Raw genomic sequence first — 20,706 nt, 5'->3', positions numbered from 1 at the left:
TGCTCTCCGCCCACCGTCCGTCCCAGTCCCCCCTGCTGCCGGTTCCCCGAATCCCTTCTCCTTCTAAGGGGAGGAGAGTGCGCATCGCACATCTCTCCTACCCCTTACTGTGCATCCTTGTGACTGGGCCATCCGCCAATCAAAGCTCGCGGGCCAGCAAGGGGTCAAAATAGACTACGCCCTTTTTTTGGCGCATGCGCCTTCGGCGCACGCATGATGTCGGCTCTTTAGCTTGACTACCGATATTTTTCGGCTCTTTACCTCTGACTGGTTGGCCACCCCTGCTGTAAATGATACACAAAGAATATGTAATGACATTAACAACAGGGCTCACATTTGAACAAGTACAGAAAAAATAAATAACAACAGATGAGAGTGATTGACCACACTTGAGTGCTGTTTTTTTTTTCCATGTAACCCGCACTATTATCTAGGAGCAAATCCTTGTAATAAGGTTTATTGGCTTAGTGGTGCTCCATTATGGGTTCTTTGTTGTTTACAGAACTCATTTGTGTAGCTCAGTGCCAGTTTACCAAAGGGTAGAGTAGGTACCCACCTATGGACCCCAAGCTTTTTAGGGGCCCCATGACAAGGGATCAAAATTATATTGATTTGATCTTGAAAAAAAAATACAATCAAGCTTTCTTCAATTGTTAAAAAAAGATATAAAATGAATTAGCTCAAACAAACAACAATTTTACATTACACTGAGTACAGAAAATACTGTATTAATGTAATGCACCCATTAACAATGTATAGTGCATAAACCATAGGCATCATATTCACATTATAGTATCTAGATCGTAGACTGTTGGTGGGGGGGGCATTGAAAGATAATGTGTGAGGGGATGCCCAATAATTCAACACATGTTAGGAGCTCATTTGTCAGGGAGCCAACAGAGTTTGACTGCCTAGGGGACAGGGTCTATTCGAGCACTGGCTTAGGTATAGTGGGTGCAGGTGGTGCTACTGCTATGAGGTCCAGAGGTTTATGGAGCTGGCAGCATCTCCTCTCAGCTAAGTAATAGAAGTACCTTAATCTAAGTAAGAGAAGATAAGTAATGTAGGAATGTATGCTGAGTGTTATGTAATAGAAAGTATAATAATCTAATAGTGTATAGTGGATAATATACTAATATAAAAGAGGAACATAGTTGAAGTTATAATGTACTGGAGGCACTGTAATGGGACATAATCTTAACTGGGGTAACTGTAACATAGTATTATTTAAACTGGAGATCACTGTAATATACCACAATATCATCAAGTAAGCAATGTAATGTGTCACGCCTCAAACCACTGTTTCGGCACTCCAGGTCATACAGATTCCAGCTGCCCCGGGGAGTGCAGTGGATGCCGTGCATGCTCATACAAAGTGAAAGGAGTCATGTTGTAAACATAATGTTACAGTGTAGCACCAGGCTCGTGTCACTGAGCAGGAGCCGGCATTTTGGACGACACACAGAGGTGGTCCGCACCCCCTAGTGATACTACTGGGGGACAAGTTTGTTTACATTAGCAAAACTGGTAAATAAATGTGAAGGCAAGCGGAAGCCATGATCTGCACTTTCAGGTATCATGGAGATAGCAGAGTAATTGATTCATATATTATTTATTTTCACTTTTTTAAATAATATTTTCTGTTTATGAGAGACAATTGACATCTATACTTTTATTCAATCAAACCTATTAAGCAAAACAGGCTGGCTTACAATAAAAGTATCACAACCATTGACCTTGATCTGATATCATCTCAGAATTTATTTGGCTGAAACCTAGGATGCTGATTTATTGAGCCCAAAATATTAGACCGCTACAGATCATTAACTTGGTCATAAACTTCCTGCACTTTATACGGCCTCATACCAAGTGATGTCAATTTTGTAAATTATGTAAATTAATGCTACTACAATTCATAAAACATGAAAATAACAAGATTTCTTTCCAATGACTAAACACCCATTTGCCATGCTATTGAAATGAATATCAAATACCAGAGGGTACTCAGCCTAAGTTTGTTTACCCAGAGCATGTAAAAATGATTGCTTTGCTGTGTCTGGATAGTACAGACAATTGCATAATTGGAGTGTTGACAGCAGCAGGAGATGAGTGTGCAGATACTGAGGTAGTAATATGTTCTAGTGATCATAGGCAAACACTGGTTTATCTTGGTTAAATTGAAAACTGTAGAATTAATAAACACTGCTTTATAGTCTCCAATTCACAACATAACAGTTCCATGAAATAGCTCAGTTTAAAGTATGCCTTGAAAAACATCGATAACTGATTGAAATGCGTTGGGTTGGAGCCTTAACCAGGAGAAAGAGGAGATTGGAGCCCATGTGGGACTGAGGATTTTACTATAAGCCTTTCTTTATCTGTAATCTGTTAGGAAGCCACCTTCCCCGATACTGGGTTTATTATGACATGTTTGGAACTAGACCCTGTCTATCTTCCCAATATCTTTTTTATTGACCATTTTATATTAAAAGCATTGCTATGTTATCTTATCTTTTATTATCCCATTACACCATATTGTAGGAGTCTAAACCAGGAGAATACTTATGTTTGGTTTTCTTTGACCAATTACAAACTAAAGGTCATGGGGGGGAGATAATGAGATAACCAACGTGACCAAAAAAAAAAGAGGAAAACTGTTCAGCTTTAGTCGATAATGCCTGAAATGGGAATTTTCTGTTATGTGATGTTATTTACGAGCACCTGCTCCCATGCTAAATCATTATTCATTTATACTACCCTCTGAACCACAGAACATTTCAACTTAATTTTATTACTTACATCAGTCCATTAATTTTGGAGTAATATCCAGAAAATATTAAAGAAAAATATTTATCTACACCTTTTTTATATTATTTAAATAGACCATGAAACTGATACAGTATAAACCAAGAAATGCATCATGAAAACCAATGCCAGGTATTTATCTTTAAGGTATTCAGTAAATACAGTATTTAAACATAACCACCACAGTTAACTCTATTTAAACACGCTCAATTTGTAAAACCAATGTTGTTCCTTTTTATAGCCTGAGTATGCTAAAAACATTATAAATCCAACTCTTACTTAGCTTCTATTAAAGCACAAAAACAGATGTCTATTTTTTCAATGTCCAACATCAACATTACAAAATGTATCAGCACTTTCATGGCAGCAGACTTAACTGCTTTCTGAAACACTATTTTGTAACTGTAGTTATAGTGTGAGTATTGCAAAATAGTATAAACTGTTCTTGCTATATTGAAAAATATTTAGTTTTTCTAGATTTTGTTTCAGCATAACAATGATTTTAACAATGGGGAAAAAATCCTATATGTGGATAATGATTCATTTGAATTAGTACAAGTTAGCTACTTAGAAATGTCCTTCATCAATTGGTTTATATTTGGTTTACTAATTCATATTTGTTCATAGCTCATGGATGACCGATGTAGTCAGCTAAATATGCCCAATAATTAAAAAAGAGTCACAATATAGAACACATTATGTATTTCCAGGTGGCTTATTTTTCTTGTAAAAATGAAAAAAAAAATATTGTGTTAATTCCCAAGGCAATAAAAACTAACCTTTATCACAAGGCAAGGTACCTATGCTTGGATTCCTCTGTGTAGTGTATTCAACCATAAGGGAGATTAGATCATGATTTGTCAGCAAGCAAAAAGTACATTATGCTTGGCTTGCAGATGTAAATTCACTTTAGAACTCACTTTGGTCCCTGTGTAAAGTTCATTAACCTTCTAAAGGGCCCTTGTGATCGTTATTGACAGTCTTCACAGTTTCTCATTACAGTCTACATGAGGATGACTTACAGATGTGTTCTCCTAGACCTATCCTTTTTACACGATAAACGTGACACTTGGCGCCACTTAGATGCTCTGTCATGAGTGGCGAGTACTGACCTGTCATACTTATTTCTGGAATTAGCGTCTTATTCGCACCATAGCTGCAAACAAAGTATCTCATAGTGTCCTTGCCATATATGATTAGTGTTTTATTGCAATGGATTGGTATAATGTTACAAAGTAAGCACAACACTGCATGGGTGATTCATGACAAGCCTCACATTTACCATTCCTCAGCCTTTTGCCATTTTACTTGGGTTAGTATACAGTATGAGCAGCACACAGGTGCTGCATTCAATGATACCACCATTGTCCAGGGAACTTGTGCATTGTACTTACAAATGAAAGCTGCATACACATTAGACAATATTTTAGATGATGTGCACAATAAGGACCTGTCATAACAACATTCCAATGTACATCGTCTAGTGCTGGGGTAGCCAACTCCAGTCCTCGAGAGCTACCAACAGTTAATGATCTCCTCACAGAATCACAAGTGAAGCAATTAGCTCCACCTGTGGATCTTTTAAAATGTGTTAGTCAGAAATGAGTGTACCTGTGCAGCAGCTAGGTTGCCTGGAAAATGTGAACTGTTGGTAGCTCTCGATGACTGAAGTTGGCTACCACTGGTCTAGTGTTTACACACTATATCACATTACCAATGCATGCTCACAAGAGTTGTTAGCAATGTTGTATATATGTGTACCCAGCTATAGAATATGACAGCAGATAAGAAAACACTTGGTACATCAAGTCTGCCCCTTTTTTTAACCTTTAGGTAACCTAAACTTAGTCGAGCAACTAAAATGCACATCTGGTATACAAACTTCTTGGCGGGATGCATGGCATAGCTTGCCATGGCGATTTGAAGAAATATTTCTTATTTATGAGAATAATCACGTTGATGTTCTAGGCCAGGTACACTAACTTCAAAATATTTCTCATTTTTGTGTCTAAGAAAGTATTAATATTGTTTGTTTTGTTTTATATTTGGGAAATATTTTTCTGTTGTAGAGTTTGTGTAAAGACACCCATGAGTGCTCCCTCAGCATCTCTTGCACCCTTCTCCCCAATTAATAGTTCCCTGATCACAAAGTAAAGTACTCCTGTATGCATTATGGATGATCATAAAAGACAATGGCATTTAAAATAAACTGTTTTACTCCTGACTGTGCAGAAAACTTTTTGTACATATGTTTGTTACATACATGGATTTTTTTTAGCTAAAAAAAATTTTTTAATTGAGCTTTTTTGCACTTGGACATGACTAAATTAATATTGAGTACAATTGTTTTTACATAACAGAGCAAAAAATGGAAATGGAAAACAATGTTACATCCAATAACATTACTCATCGATAGGAAGACATTTTTATAAATATACATTTCTTTTTGCTAAATAAGCCCAGAGTCGTTATGAGAGTCATAATAAAGAATGTTTTGGAAATGCTCAGCCGGCATAAAATAACAAAAATGTTTACAAAAAATGTATATCTGAGCCCAAAATATTTTGCTTGCAAATGTTTTCTCTTACAATATGTGGTTGCTAACGAGATAATGAAGTCACGTTGATTAGAGACCAATCAGTGGCATTGCTTGTGTCCTTATTAGCGAAGCAATGTATAAACTTTCTATGCAGAAAATTAATAACAATTACCTATAAATTATTTAACAATAATAAAATTGTCAAATAAAATATGGTGATCAGTTATAATTTGCATGTGTGAAGCTAAAATAGCATAAAGATGCTTGGGTAGTTTGACGGCAATTTTATGCACAATTACTTATTATACGCATTACATCTCTATTTAATCATGATGGCACCACATTTCATAGACAGAAACCACTTTACAATTTACCATATCAAATTGATGATGCAATCTAATTGTTTAAACATGTTTTAAGTCTGATTAGATTCCAGAATTGCACATTGCAAACTGTACATATTTAAATGTTAGTTATTTGTTTGCAATGCAAAAATAAAGGCTTCGCTTGCAGTCTTATTTTGCTCATGCAATCTTCCATTTCACCATACACTTCTTGTGTTCCTAACTAACATAACAGACAGGCAGGGCTGAAAGGTGACTTTCTCATTTATTTTACGTTATACTCATAAAAAAGAACTATTGCCTTTTATATTTCTAAACCAAAAATCACTCAACAGGAACATTCTGAAGCTTTCTTGATTTGGGAATGTGCATGGCTCTCTGCCTACTCAACATCATTGTGGACAAAACTCTATCTGTAAAATTCCCAACTAGCAGGAATATGTACCAGACTTTGACAGTACGGGTGAAGATGTTGGAAATATTCCCAACTAGGAAGAATATGTACCAGACTTAAACAGTACGGGTGGAGACGTTGCAAATATTCCCAACTAGGAGGAATATGTACCAGACTTAAACAGTAAGGATGGAGACGTTGCAAATATTCCCAACTAGGAGGAATATGTACCAGACTTAAACAGTACGGATGGAGACGTTGCAAATATTCCCAACTAGGAGGAATATGTACCAGACTTAAACAGTACGGGTGGAGACGTTGCAAATATTCTCAACTAGGAGGAATATGTACCAGACTTAAACAGTATGGATGGAGACGTTGCAAATATTCCCAACTAGGAGGAATATGTACCAGACTTAAACAGTACGGGTGGAGACTTTGCAAATATTCCCAACTAGGAGGAATATGTACCAGACTTAAACAGTACGGGTGAAGACGTTGGAAATATTCCCAACTAGTAGGAATATGTACCAGACTTAAACAGTACGGATGGAGACGTTGCAAATATTCCGAACTAGGAGGAATATGTACCAGACTTAAACAGTACGGGTGAAGACATTGTAAATATTCCCAACTAGGAGGAATATGTACCAGACTTAAACAGTACGGATGGAGACGTTGCAAATATTCCCAACTAGGAGGAATATATACCAGACTTAAACAGTACGAGTGGAGACGTTGCAAATATTCCCAACTAGGAGGAATATGTACCAGACTTAAACAGTACGGGTGGAGACGTTGCAAATATTCCCAACTAGGAGGAATATGTACCAGACTTAAACAGTACGGGTGAAGACATTACTCATAGCAACTGGTTATATTCTATTGTAGTCACTTCCCTTATAATTTTGGGGCCAGTCTTTAAGACCGCTAAAGAAGCCCCAAGTCCAACTTGCTATCATAGACAAATCTAGGGGGTGGTCCGGGGGTGCACCTTTCCAATGAGCCCAGCCCCGTGTCTCTAGCCCCCTGGGAACCGGAGATACTGCCAGGCAAAGCTGGAACGTTTTCCCTATAGGATAACATGGGACCCGCTAATTCCGACCCCCACCCAGTTCAGCGGCTGCCAGTTCCCCCTTCGGCATCACTGAAGCTCGAGGTTGATCTCAGTCGAACCCAAATCGCTGGGCCTTCAATCTGATACCAGGCTGGATCCATATGGGTTAATTGATTCCAGGGATATTGAGGTTAAACTGTTTTTTTAATTTCTTTAATGTAATTTCATGACTGTTTATGGTCTTTGAGGGCAGATTTCTCTGGAACCAAACAGGCCAGTTTCACGGGACCAAAATCATTCGAAGCCAACTCAAAAGTTCTTCAATATGCTACTGGTCTCATGTAAATGGGTCAGTTGGTTCCGAAGATATAGCTGGTTGGTTAAAGGGGGTAGGGAGAGGGGAGTGGTTGTCTCTCCCCCTCACACCAGAAAATGCAGGGACTATGCTGGTGTATAAGGGGTCAGCCTGGGAAAGTCCCTGCATGATCCTGGGACCATATTCCCAGGTAAATCCCTGCATTTTCTGTTGTGAAAAGGGGTATTATTTCAAACAGCCGTGACCTGCATTGCTCTGAATACAGCTGGGCAGCCCCCTGCTCTCTGCCCAGCTGTCAATGACTGTCACCCCTGCAGCTTCTGCTGCAATTCTTCTCCCCGCTTTCACCTCAGCCCACCCCCCCTTTAATCATGTGGTGCCGGCGCCCGGCGTGCTCCCCCGACATCACGCACAACAGCGCGCACAATATTTCAAATGTCCACTCGGGGACACCAGGAGGGGAGTAGGAGCGTGCTCTGCACTGCGCTCTGCTCCTCTCCCCATAGAAGCAGCTGCACCGCTCTCCATCTCTCCCTGCAGCAGCAGCGAAGGCTCAAATAAAAATTTACGTAAGTGGCACTTTTGAGGGGCATTGCTTAAGGGACGCTACAAGTGGCGGTATGTGGGGGCATTAAGCATAATGTGTGCCTTAATGTGTAAGGGGCATTACGGTGTGCAGCATCATGTGTAAGGGGCATTTTGTGTGCAGCATCATGTGTAAGGGGCATTATGTGTGCAGCATCATGTGTAAGGGACATTATGTGTGCAGCATCATGTGTAATGGGTACTATGGTGCGCGGCATCATGTGTAATGAGTACTATGGTGTGCAGCATCATGTGTAATGGGTACTATGGTGTGCAGCATCATGTGTAATGGGTACTATGGTGTGCAGCATCATGTGTAATGGGTACTATGGTGTGCGGGGATGTAGTTTAAATCCCGGCGGTCGGGATCCCGACGCCGGAATCCCGTCGCGTTTTTACCGATGAGCGATCACTTCTGAAGCTGGTTTCACATTGCAAAAACCTGCTTACAACTCGTTTTTGTAAACGTTTTTTTAAATGGGTCAAAACCCAGTTAAACCCCTTTCACATTGCATGTTGTAACTGGTATATTGCAGTTTCAATACCATTTTTGTACCTTCAGATTCAACCCATTTCACCCATAGAAAGCCATACAATGTCATTTAAAAAAAAAAATCCTGCTTGTGGGCGGGGATCAAGTGTGGTTATCATTTGTAGCAAATGCCGTTTCTGAGCTGTTCAGACTGCAGGAAAAATGGCTCAGAAATGTGTAGGATCCTGCTTTTAACACGTTTCAAAATACCAGTATTTTGTAACCGGTAAATTGATTGTGGAGCTTTCACATTGCAGCTGATACCGTTTTAAAGCAGTTAAAAATCGGCAATATGCCGTGTTAAAACTGCAATGTGAAAGGGGCTTGAGTCAGACCCCTGGTTTGATTTAGGTCAGTGGGTGACATTTACTAAGATGGGACTTCTATTTCACATGGGATGTTGCTATGGTCAACCAATCAGTTACTATCTATTATCTTCTAGATGGTGCTAAATAAATAAGAAGTAGATTCTGATTGCCCATGTGAAATAGAACTCTCATCTTAGTAAATTTCCCCCAGTGTATCTGGATGGAAATCTGGCACAATATAAACTTGGGGCAGACCAGGATGCATTTTGAAATGATTACAGGGAAGCATATGGGTGGAAATAAACTATTTTTATCTACAGCTGTTAAGAGCTTACTATTTGGATGCATACAGTATGTGTCCAACTCAGCGAGAGGTTCAGTAAAAACCAAGATTCTAATTTTCAATCTGTTCTTTCTTATTGCTCTGTTTAACACCTATAGCTGACATCTTTCCTCTGCAATATTTCCAAGTGACCACTTTTCTGTTAAAATCCACCCAAAAATGTCCGCATTTAATTTGACAAAGTTCTTCTATACAAGAGCCAAAGGTCTCTAACTTCAGCAATGGTCACTTCCAGTCGGATTCTTGAGCAAATTAGTGGAAGCCCTAGACTGGCGCAGATGGCAAAAATGGTTTGATTTTTATGAATGAATCTGCGAATACATTGCTACAGTATTTGCGATGCATTTGCAATTTAGCATATTTTCTTTCTGTCTGTGCTGGGACTTTTTGCTTGTAATCCACTGCAAAAACTTTTTATTATCGATCCATGCTGAAGTAGGCCATTAGTACACTAAGTTGCAAAATCCAACACTATTGAAAGGCACTAATGGTGCAATTCCATCATACGTGTATGTGGACACATGTGTATATCATGTGTTATAATGATATGTACTGTACAATGTCTAGGCTCCTCTGTAAGCTGCACCCTGTTCTCTTCCTACTCTCACAATGTTCCACCTGGCTGCTTACCTCTAATAATATATATTTTGTGACATTCAGTGGCTTGCAAAAGTATTCAATGTCCTAAAATGTAAACAGATATTTCTGTATTACAACTGACACTTACACATATTGTTCCAGACAGTATTTTTGCCCGTCTGCAAATATTGAATTATAAAGCTGAAAAGATTTATTGTCGGATCTGGCTGGTTGGAACAAAATCCTGGTAATGGATGAAAGCAAACAGTTAACCATTTGCTTTGAAATGCTGGAAAACTGTCACTCAGATATTACCAGGTTTTTGTTCCAACCAGCCAGATATCACAATAAATCTGTAGATGTATGGCCAGCTTTATAATTCAATATTTGCAGACAGGCTCTTACAAAAGTGTATTGCTAACTCTTATAGCAACGCATGAGCAACCAGTGAGCAGTGTTAAATAATTTGTGAGGAAATGGAAGTAAAATAATACCACACAAGCACTGCCCAGTGAAACTCAGCATTATAGCAAGAAGGAGAAGTGTGATAGCAGCCCCTTAGAGCCAAAACCAGTTATCACTTTGAAGGGTTTACAGAGTTCAGAGAATGAAAGTTTCACCAGTCAACCATTTCAATAGCATCCATATTGCCTATCTGGAAGAGTGGCTAGTAAAAAGCCATTACTATAGGTAAAAATTCCTGTGGGGGCTGGATCCTTGGGCCAGGATAGATTTTTTTTCTTTGGGTATCTGCTAGGCCTTGAATGTTATTTATTTCATAGCTGCTGGGCCCTGCCTGAGCCCTAACAAAACAAATATAACACAACATATAACACAACATTAATGGCCCTTTGCTAAAAATACAACTTAATTAGAAAAAGTACTGGAAAAAGAATATTCTTATTGACCAACTAAATCCTGGGGATCCTGGGATTGAGCATTTTCTAATCCCGTATCTTGGTATTTATTTATTAACAGTTTTTTATATAGCGCACACTATATTCCACAGCGCTTTACAGAGAGTATTTGAACATTCTCATCAGTCCCTGTTTCAGTGGATCTTACAATCTACCTATATTACATACCACATGTACACACACACACACACACATTTATTCTAGGGTTAATTTTGTTGAGAGCCAATTCACCTTCCAGTATATTTTGCACAGTTAGAGCCATGGTGAGAATCGAACCCATGACCTTAGAACTGTGAGGCACTAATGCTAACCATTACACTGTCGGTGATGCCCATTGAAGAAACTGCCTGGGATTGGCCACCCTAATCCCAACAGGGAAGTTTGGGGGTTGGCAGCATCATGTTGTGGACATTCCTTTCCTCACATAGGACTGGGGTTCTTGTAGAAATTGAAGGATAAAATTGTTTGAAAAAAATAAAAGGAGATACTGCAAGACAACCTGTTTTAGTCTGCTAGAAAACTAAAGCCATGGCCAATGATTCCGACACAAGGCCAAAACAACACTGCAGTGGTTAAACAATTAAAGGTGAATGTTCTACAATGGTCAAGTCAAAATCCATGTAAGAATCTGTGGCACTATTTGAACACCACAGCCTACAAGTGTCAGCCATCCAACCCAAACAAATCATAGTGGAAACCTGGTACAAACTTATTCCAATAGACTTAAAGCTGTAATTGCAGCATGACGTGGTTCTACCAAGTACACATCTTTAGCATTTTTAGTTTTTCTTTAAAAAAGCACACAAATAATATGTTTGAAATTGTACTTTAAGAGTCCATGTTTTTCTTTAAAGTAGAGTCCGTTATTATATGCTTTATTCATATTGTTGTATTGTCATAATGAGTGTAGCTCTAGTAGGATGTAGAGGCATAACCACCATAATTGCAGGGGGTGCAGTTGCTACAGTGCCCGCCATTCCTTTACACCCATCCATGCTGCAACACACAGGCTTCCTGCCCTGCCACCACCACATCTGGTGACTTTTAAAAAAAATGATTTTCATGACGGACCAGGCCACCACTCCTTGCATGTCAGGCAGCCTCCCACAATCACAGCCGGTCTGGGAATTACTGTATGGGGTGTAATGTGGCACAATGGTCATTACTGTGTGGGGAGTAATGTGGCATAAATGGGTACTACTGTTATAGGGTATAATGTGATGTAATATGCTTTACAATGCGGGGTGGAATGTGGTGACATGTGCACTACTACTGCATGGCAATAACATGGTGTAACGGGCACCACTAGTGCGTGGCATTACATGAGTGTGTGCCCCACATTAGAGCCCCCCAGCAAGTTATATTAGTATTACTGACACCTCAATGTCCAATCTTCCCGGTATCGTCATCCACTTTCAGGTTCCACTATGTCTGTAATGTTCTGACCCTCATCACTTAGAATCCTCACTCCCCATCAATCTTGTGGAGTGAAGTCAGGCTTTTTCATAAAACTTGCTATGGACTGGGCCTGCATAAAAATGTAGCTATGCTCATCATTGCTACATTGTGCCTTTAGATTCCTCAGTACACCCAAATGTACATGTAAGCGTGCATCATAGTTGTACCCACAGCCCATTAACGATACATTGGGAAACAGCACGGGAAAGCCCAGAAACCTGAGTTGTGGGTCTTACTTGATGCGCCAAACAGGCACTAGTGGCTGTGATGTACCATGATGAGCATGGCTAGATCCAAATGTCTAATGTAGTGTGTCACATAAATCATACTTTGTTTGAAGAAAACGATAGCTTGTTATATGCTAATTATTCTTCATGGGCTTACAACAATCCCTCTAAAATCAAACATTTGGAAAATCCTCTCCAGAAATCCCACATTTGCCTCTGCAGCTTATCCATAACCATAATCACAGCCTATCTGTAAGCCTAACCATTTTAACAAAATGACGTCTACATTCTGTCATTTCTGTTACTAGGAACGTCAACATTTTTTAAATTCAACATTTAGACCACGTTGAGATAAAAATATATATTATTTTGCATCCTTTAGAGTGATGAAGATTTCTCCTACAGTCATATAAAGGTATGCAGTATATTAGTAAAGTGTTATTTGTTTTCTAAGTGGATGCAACAAAGAATTCCTTGAAGGCTTAGCAATAAATCCTCTATAATTTATTATTGTAGGCTGAATATTTAAAATAACTGAACTAAATTCCATCAGGCTTTTACTTTCCCTAAACTAAAATATATTAGGTATTGGCATAAGTCCCAAACTCAATGAGTTACAGAACTGGAAACAAATATGAATCAGTTGGGACTTGGCCCTTTAAAACTTTGTAGGCCCCCAAAGTGTCTAGCATATTGCTCTGCTCATCAAACTGAAAGACTGACTCCTGCTTAACTTCAATTTTAGCCAAGTTACCTTCTCAAAACGGTGCTGGAAACAATGATTAATGTTGAGGGCATTATGACCAACAGTTTTGCAATCCAGTGGATGTGCTTTTTGTTCATAATGTGACAATTTTATTGGGAAGCAAATTCTGGTCAATGATTTTGTGAATTATTTCTAGTCAAGTTTAAATCCCATATAGCTGTTATATTGCCTCTGTCACAGAGATCACTATGCAATATGCATTAAATATTAAAGTTAATAAAAAAGCATGCAGAGTTTATGCTCAATAAAAAAAACCTAAGACTAAGGGGGTGATTTATTGACTTTTTTACTAAAATAATGTGAAAAAGGTATTTTCGCACTGATTTAGTATCACCTAAATTCATTAAAGGGCTTTTGAAGGAGTATTTGTGAAATTACATAGAAACATAGAATTTGACAGCAGATAAGAACCACTTGGCCCATCTAGTGTGCACCGTTGAGAGAATTTTTGCTAATTCGAGAATGCACACTTTGTATGCATAGCATTCACAATGTGCAATTGTGTATGCATATTGTGAATAAATTTATGCAGTCACAGTTTGAGTGACAGGAAGACATAATTTAGGTGTGGGAACATGGCATATTCTGGGTGTGTTTGTAAAAATGCAGAAGTGCTCGGGGTTTATTTGGAAGGGTCTTTGATGTCAGCGATGACCACTTTCAGCTGGTTCTTTAGCAGATTAGTGGAAGCCTATTATAAATGGAGTTTTTTTGTGGTTTATTTCAAGCGCTCCCAGATGCAGCTCATTTACTATATAGAAAAGTCTAACCCTTCAGACTTTGAAAAACGTATTGTGTGAATAGGTAATATAATAAAAATAATATATGCATAAGGAGTGAATTGCACAACCTTTTTTATTGATAGAAAGAATAAGGTAAGCAGTACCTTATTAGCAGTACTTTTACCTTTCTGGTGTACCCATGGACCTATATTATTCTCTCTTGACAAAGGCCCCAACAAGTTTTAAACATCGACTTGCACTATGGCTTATAAATAAATTTGCTGACTCTGCTACAGTGGTGAGTGCCCCCTGCTTTTTCTAAGCAACTTTGATATATATATATATATATATATATATATATATATATATATATATATCAAAGTGTACAAGACCTGCACTCTCACCCACATACAAGGTAACCGCTAGGGTGCCGTATAAATAGCAGTGTCCACGGGGGACAGTACTATGTAGATACAGAAGCTCCCGTGAGGGAAACAGCACTCACCAGACTTCATGCAATAGTGGTATAATGGAACAAGGTGTCCCAGGTTTAATAATTCTTACTTGGAGCCTGCCTGCAGGCTCCAAGTAAGAATTATTAAACCTGGGACACCTTGTTCCATTATACCACTATTGCATGAAGTCTGGTGAGTGCTGTTTCCCTCACGGGAGCTTCTGTATATATATATATATATATATATATATATATATATATATCTTTGATATATATACAAAACGGTGGTGAGAACAGCGCCTCCTAGTGTTAGTGTAGTATTTATGAGAGTTAAATACTGTAATCCTCCACTAAATGGTGATAACACCCTAACAAATGCAGATTTACCCTTTTAGGTGATTCCCACCCACCTGTGATTCGCATGTGTCAATTCCGGCAAAGGTACAATGGCCGTTCCTTCAACTTGACATCTAGTATTTCTCCCCTCAATTAAGGCAGGATAGTACATGTATGGAGATGAAAAGGCTTTTCATTTCCACACAACAGCCTATACAGAAGTACTGTACATCAGTGAAAATTCAATGAAATTGTTTGTTTTACCTTGAAGTTGTCTCCCTCTGTATAAATCTTTTGTTTTGCTTGGATGGGCTCTCGCTCCACTGTCACATTTTGGTTGTTCATACCTAAAAAATCCAAAAATTACATTCAAGTTTTACCACAATAACAAACAGAACATTTATTAGAGGAAAAGATCAAGGTAAAGAAAAACATTCCGGAATAATAATATTTTAGTACAACAGTCTTATCCCAAATCCTGAAGTAAAACAGCATTCCAGAAACAGGACATTATAGGTACATTTTTAGTTAGTAAGGTTGAAAAATAACATAGATCTAATACGTCTTATGTAAAATCAGAAACTACTGTATATTGATCTGGAGAAAGGGGGGAAATGCTAGTATGACAATTTAGCATCACCGAGGTAAAAAAAATGCTTAATACAGATATGGCATATAGAAATAAAATCCATATAGTAATCAATAATATCAGAGACATGAAAACAGTCAAGCATAATAACACCTACAAAGATAGTACTAAATAAGCAACTAGTACAGTTCTGGTACAAATCCATGCATGTGAGTAAACAGATAGTGAGGACGTCAGTGTGTCAATAAGGTCATATAAGACATGACACATAGGAGGGAATCCACAGTTGCATTATCCCATAAATTGGAAAGGACCTTGTATGTGAATGTCTAAATAGCCAGCAGAGGCAGAACTGTAGTTAAGCAATAGTAGAAACTGTAGCACAAGTGAGTGCTGTGGATGGATGAAGGAACTAGGGGAAGTGGATATGAGGATCTAAGAAGGTGTGGGAACGGCAAACATAAACATGTGACTCTTGAGTGAGCCGTAGAAGGATTAAAGGTCTGGTAGGAAGAGGAAAGCATTCCATAGGTGGGAAGCAATGCAGGAAAAGGTGGGAATTTGAAGAAGGTCATAAGAGGGAGCAGAGCTGAAGATCAGAGGCAGAATAGATATACTGGGTTGTATTTCCTTACAAAGGTCATAGACAAATGAGGCAAAAATGTTGAGGACAATGAAGCTGAGAGTGCGTAGCTGGAACTTAATCAAATGCAGAGCTAGAGATTGAATTAGTGGATGTGGAGCAGTTTAAGAAGAAATATAATCTAGGGGTGGCATTTACTTTAGTTAATTGGGTTAATTTATGCCACACCTTCTCAAAGTCTCTAAAGGTGGGCATACATCAGAAAGATATTGTACCAAATCATACAATCTCAATTGATTGTAAGATGGATTGTATGCAGATTGTGTGCACATCTTGTGTACACAATCATACAATCCATCAGCAGATGGATTGTATGACTGATTGTATGATGGATTGTATGCAGATTGTGTGCACATCTTGTGTACAAAATCATGCAGTAGATGGATTGTATGACTGATTGTATGATGGATTGTGAGTAGATTGTGTGTCCAAAAACCACCAAGGACTGCCGGTGATTTCAAGGGAAATTGTACACAATCATGAGCGCAATCGATCTTAAGATGTATGGCCAGCTTTACTCTACCCTGTATTGTTCAATGAAAATACTATGGTCCTATTAAGAAGCGGATTGAGATGGAAAACAGGACTGGGAAATTTCTGGAAGCAATTATGTAGGGATACATTGGCCTCTATTACATTGTGTGAGCTCAAGCACCTTACAGTCTCTGACCTACATTATTTGGATCTGTGCTGCTACACAGTAAAATAAAGCACTATAGTTTGACTTTGTCCATATAGTTTGACTCTGCTTAATACACTCTGGATCTTATAAACAATTAACCCCAAGTTTTATTGCTGGACTTTTGAGTGTTTTGATTGTAAAAGGCCACTTGTCATCTGTCTGAACTTTTTTTTTTTGTATTGTCTGTGTGCAATTTATCTATGCTATTTTATAAAAACTTTTATTTATGACATATTGTCATCTGATGTTTAGACAGCGATCCACAGCCTTTGTTTTATATCAGCATTGGCAATTCTAGTCTTAAACTCATAATTGATTTGCTGTCTGTCCTTACACTGCTGTTTAAGCTATTATTTTTCCTTTATGTAGGTTTTTGTATCCACCTAGAAACAGAGAAATAGAATTTGATGGCAGATAAGAACCTCTCGGCCCATCTAGTCTGCCCTTTTTTATTTATCTTTTTGGCAACTTCAACCCTATTTGCTCTATAGGTCTTTGTAAGGATATTCATATGGCTATTCCATGTTTGTATATACATTGCTATTCTGTCTTAGCTTCTACCACCTCTGATGGAAAGCTATTCCACTTATCCACTACCCTTTCTGTGAAGTAATTTTTACCTTTAATTCTCCTAGAATATATCTCCTTCCAGTTTAAGTGAGGCTGGAGCTTGGTGTCCTCCACCAGGAGCAGTCTGTGTGGGAGTGGGAGGTGTTCGCTAGTGAGTGACAGGGAGACCAGAACTGAGCAGGCTGGATCCGGCGGTGCAGCTGGCCGAATTGTTGGATATGGCGCCACATGACGCTCGCGCACCTCATTCTGATGGAGCTCCCCCTGGGTCCCTGCCACCAGTCACCAACACCTGCCCCCACTTCCCTGCACCCTTCCTAAATCTGTTGTCACCCTGAATCAGAGACGGCAGGGTCCCGCCGCCCAGCCCCTGAGAGTCTGGGACGCACACCCGTCCCAGTCTGATGGAGTCCCTCTCCACCAGCGCTCGCCAGCGGGGACGTTCTGGCAAGTGCCAGCCAAGGAAGAGAGGGGCTCCATCTGTATATATCTATGCTTATATATTTCTGCTTATATATTTTTATCTATTTTTTATCTATATCTTGGGACAAAATTACCTAACCTTACAAGCGCCTGAGTTCTTTGTTGGTTGATTATAGACTTTTTTTTACATGTAGTTGCCATGTTATTGCCAATTCCTCTAGTGTTACTAGATCTGCAATCACTTGCTCTACTCCTCCTGGTGTAACTACCCCGGTGCATACTTTTGTGTGATCTGCAAAAAGGTATACTTTCCCTTTAATACCATTTGTCACTAACAAATATATTAAAAAGCATGTCACTGTCCCTATAATAGATCCCTGGGAATCTTCACTGGTAACCTTCCTTTCCTATGAATATATTCCATTTGCTACAGCGCTCTGTTTTCTATCCTGCAACCAGTGGGGTAATTATAATGATGCCCCACCCGCCTTCCAGCAGAAAATGTGCTGGAACACAACCCACTTACCTGCTTGTTGTCAGAGGCTGTCACCACTGCCACCACACCACATCCTGCTCGTTGTCAGGTTTCGTGTCCCATCCCCCCCCCAGCAGCTGGTGCCAATGGGTCTGTTATTCCTAAACCCATTAAAAATGTCCCTCGAAAAATGGTCACAGCCTCCTCTAGCATCCTTAATAACTGTCTTTACAGCAACCATTTTGGAAGGGATATTTTCAATGAACTACGGCTAAACCACTGCCTGCAACCAAGATCTTATCAATTGCAATGTGAGACCATGACAAAAGCCCTACTGAGGCTTAGATATACTACATCTACTGCAAGCATGATCTATTACTTTAGTCATCTAGTCAAAAAAGTAAACAATATTTGTTTGCCATGATTTCCCCTTCAGTAAATCCATGTTGTTTTAGATCCTGTTAATTGCTGTATTTGAGATTTTTTATCCCTACAAATGTTGTAAGGCTCACTCGTCAGCATTTATTTGCCTCCACTTTTGTGTAGTGGGATTACATTTACTCTTTTCTAGTCCTCTGGAAATACTGCTGTAGCTATCAACTGGTTAAATAATTATGTTAATGGAGTTATCTATATACCTTTAAACCCTTTTAGTTGAAGTAGTAGTAGTAGTAGTATGTGGCAACTACATGTGCTCACTGATGATGATGTATACACTGTATACAGGGCTGAAACTAGTGGTGTGCAAATGGTGCAGGGGCATGGTGCCCTGGAGTTGTCATTGTCACTGCCCTATAGCACCTGCATATAGCTTGCAGTGAAGATGCCTGGAGCTTCCTTTGGACACTCTAAATGTGCACTGACTATGTACAGTATGTGTGGTGATATATTATTCCTAGTTTGTTTTTTATGAGTAATGCAAACCCATGTTTCTTGTATCTCTTTGTATCTCTAGTCTATCTCATCTCTTGTCTACATGACCAATGAGCAATGTTTTAAAAAATACAATAATATATATATATATATATATATATATATATATATATATATATATATATATATTGCATCCAACATATTTATTTTATTACCTAGATTAATGTCTAAGGCATTCTTGCAAGCTCTCCGTTTCCAGTTCTAAAATGCCTTAACTCAGCATTTGCCTATAAGATATGCATTTACTGTATTTATTGTTTTATCTTCATATAAGACACAGGTTCATAACATTAAGATTAATAATGTTGTCAACATTATTTTTCCTGGAAAGTCCTTTAAGCTGCATTCCAGATGCAGTGCTTGCAATGCATTCTTTATTTTATGAGCATTGAAAAATGGTACTTTTTAATTTTGTATTTTGTACATACTTCCCTACTTTGTTTCCCCCTCCTGTAAAAAATAAGCACTGTATAGTGGGGAGTGGGGCTACAATTATGCAATTCAGCACGAATTGCATCATCGTACCCCCTCAGAATGCTCTGTTGGGGGGTCCCCAGGGAAAGCTTCAGATGCCCACCTTTCTGGTAGACTAAGAGGTACCACAGTAAATGGATTCTGCCTAATGTATATAAGATCTTTACTTTGATTGTAAGCTCGAAGGCATGTTGCTCTAATTTTTTTATTACTTCAAATTTTTTCATTACTATGTGCAATTTTCCTGGGTCTGTGATGTGGCGGCTGCAGATACCGATGACAATAAACAAATTATATCTACATGAATATTTTCTTGTATAAACATGAAATATAATGAAATTAAATGTATTGATTTTATTGATACATTGGATTAAGGACATTGCAACTGTTTCAGACACATGTAAAAATGCTAATGCAGCAGAAGGTGTCTCTCAAAAAATGATGCCCCCTGCTACCATCTGCAATCCGATTGCTCCATCTGAAGACACAGCATCAGATCGCCATTGAGATGATCATGATGTTGTCAGCATTGGTCATCACAATGACAATCAGAGCGGCTCAGACGGGGTTGTGAAATCTTCACTTGGAAGATGTAGACCCTAGTCTCTCCACTCCCAGGTATGGGGATGCCACTCTTCTTTTCGGGAACACTGGCCAGCCCCACCTACCCCTTATTCCTAAAAGCCAACAGCCTGTCAACCATGGCACAGCTTAGAGGTCACTTCATGTGATCATGCAGAACCTGTGCAGAACACACACCATAAAGGACACCATATACACTATGTCCTGGTAAGGGACACATAAATGTTTTCTTTACCAGCCTTGCTGCATTGATGAATCAACATATACTGTAGGTCACGTTCATATGCACACTCTCGCATACACACTCATGCTATACATACACTTCAATGGGGTCATTGCTGGGTGTGGGTGCACGTGGCATAACATTGTTCATATGCATTGCAACATTGCTATAGAATGCTACTGGCAGGACCAACAAATTAGCTTCAGTAGAATATAAAGTATTTATTTGGAATATTTGGTAATGTAATTGCTTGCTTATAGATTGAAATTTATGTAGAGAATTTAAAATGTCATCTTTTATAAAACATTAATTTGAATATTCATCTAGAGTTGGCTGCCAATTTCAATGTTTCTAAGAAAAAAGGCTGTCTCTTCTCATATTTCACTGCTGTTACTGCTGTAAAATACTCAGCATCTAAATATACGGTAAG

The 20,706-nt window shown here is 38.8% G+C and overlaps 1 protein-coding gene across 1 annotated transcript in view; it reads right to left on the bottom strand.

Annotated features, from left to right (window-relative positions):
• Positions 1-20,706, bottom strand: part of SMOC2 (SPARC related modular calcium binding 2) — a 277,834-nt gene that overhangs the window by 44,025 nt on the left and 213,103 nt on the right. Inside the window, exon 9 of the mRNA XM_083176295.1 lies at positions 14,947-15,029. Within this exon, the coding sequence (XP_083032421.1) occupies positions 14,947-15,029 (83 nt within the window). The remainder of the gene's footprint in view (positions 1-14,946; positions 15,030-20,706) is intronic.

The sequence above is a fragment of the Crinia signifera genome, chromosome 3, assembly GCF_055691185.1.
Source record: "Crinia signifera chromosome 3, ASM5569118v1, whole genome shotgun sequence".
NCBI lineage: Eukaryota > Metazoa > Chordata > Amphibia > Anura > Myobatrachidae > Crinia > Crinia signifera.
Note: the sequence above shows the minus strand (reverse complement) of the source record. Positions and strands in the feature narration are given on the sequence as shown.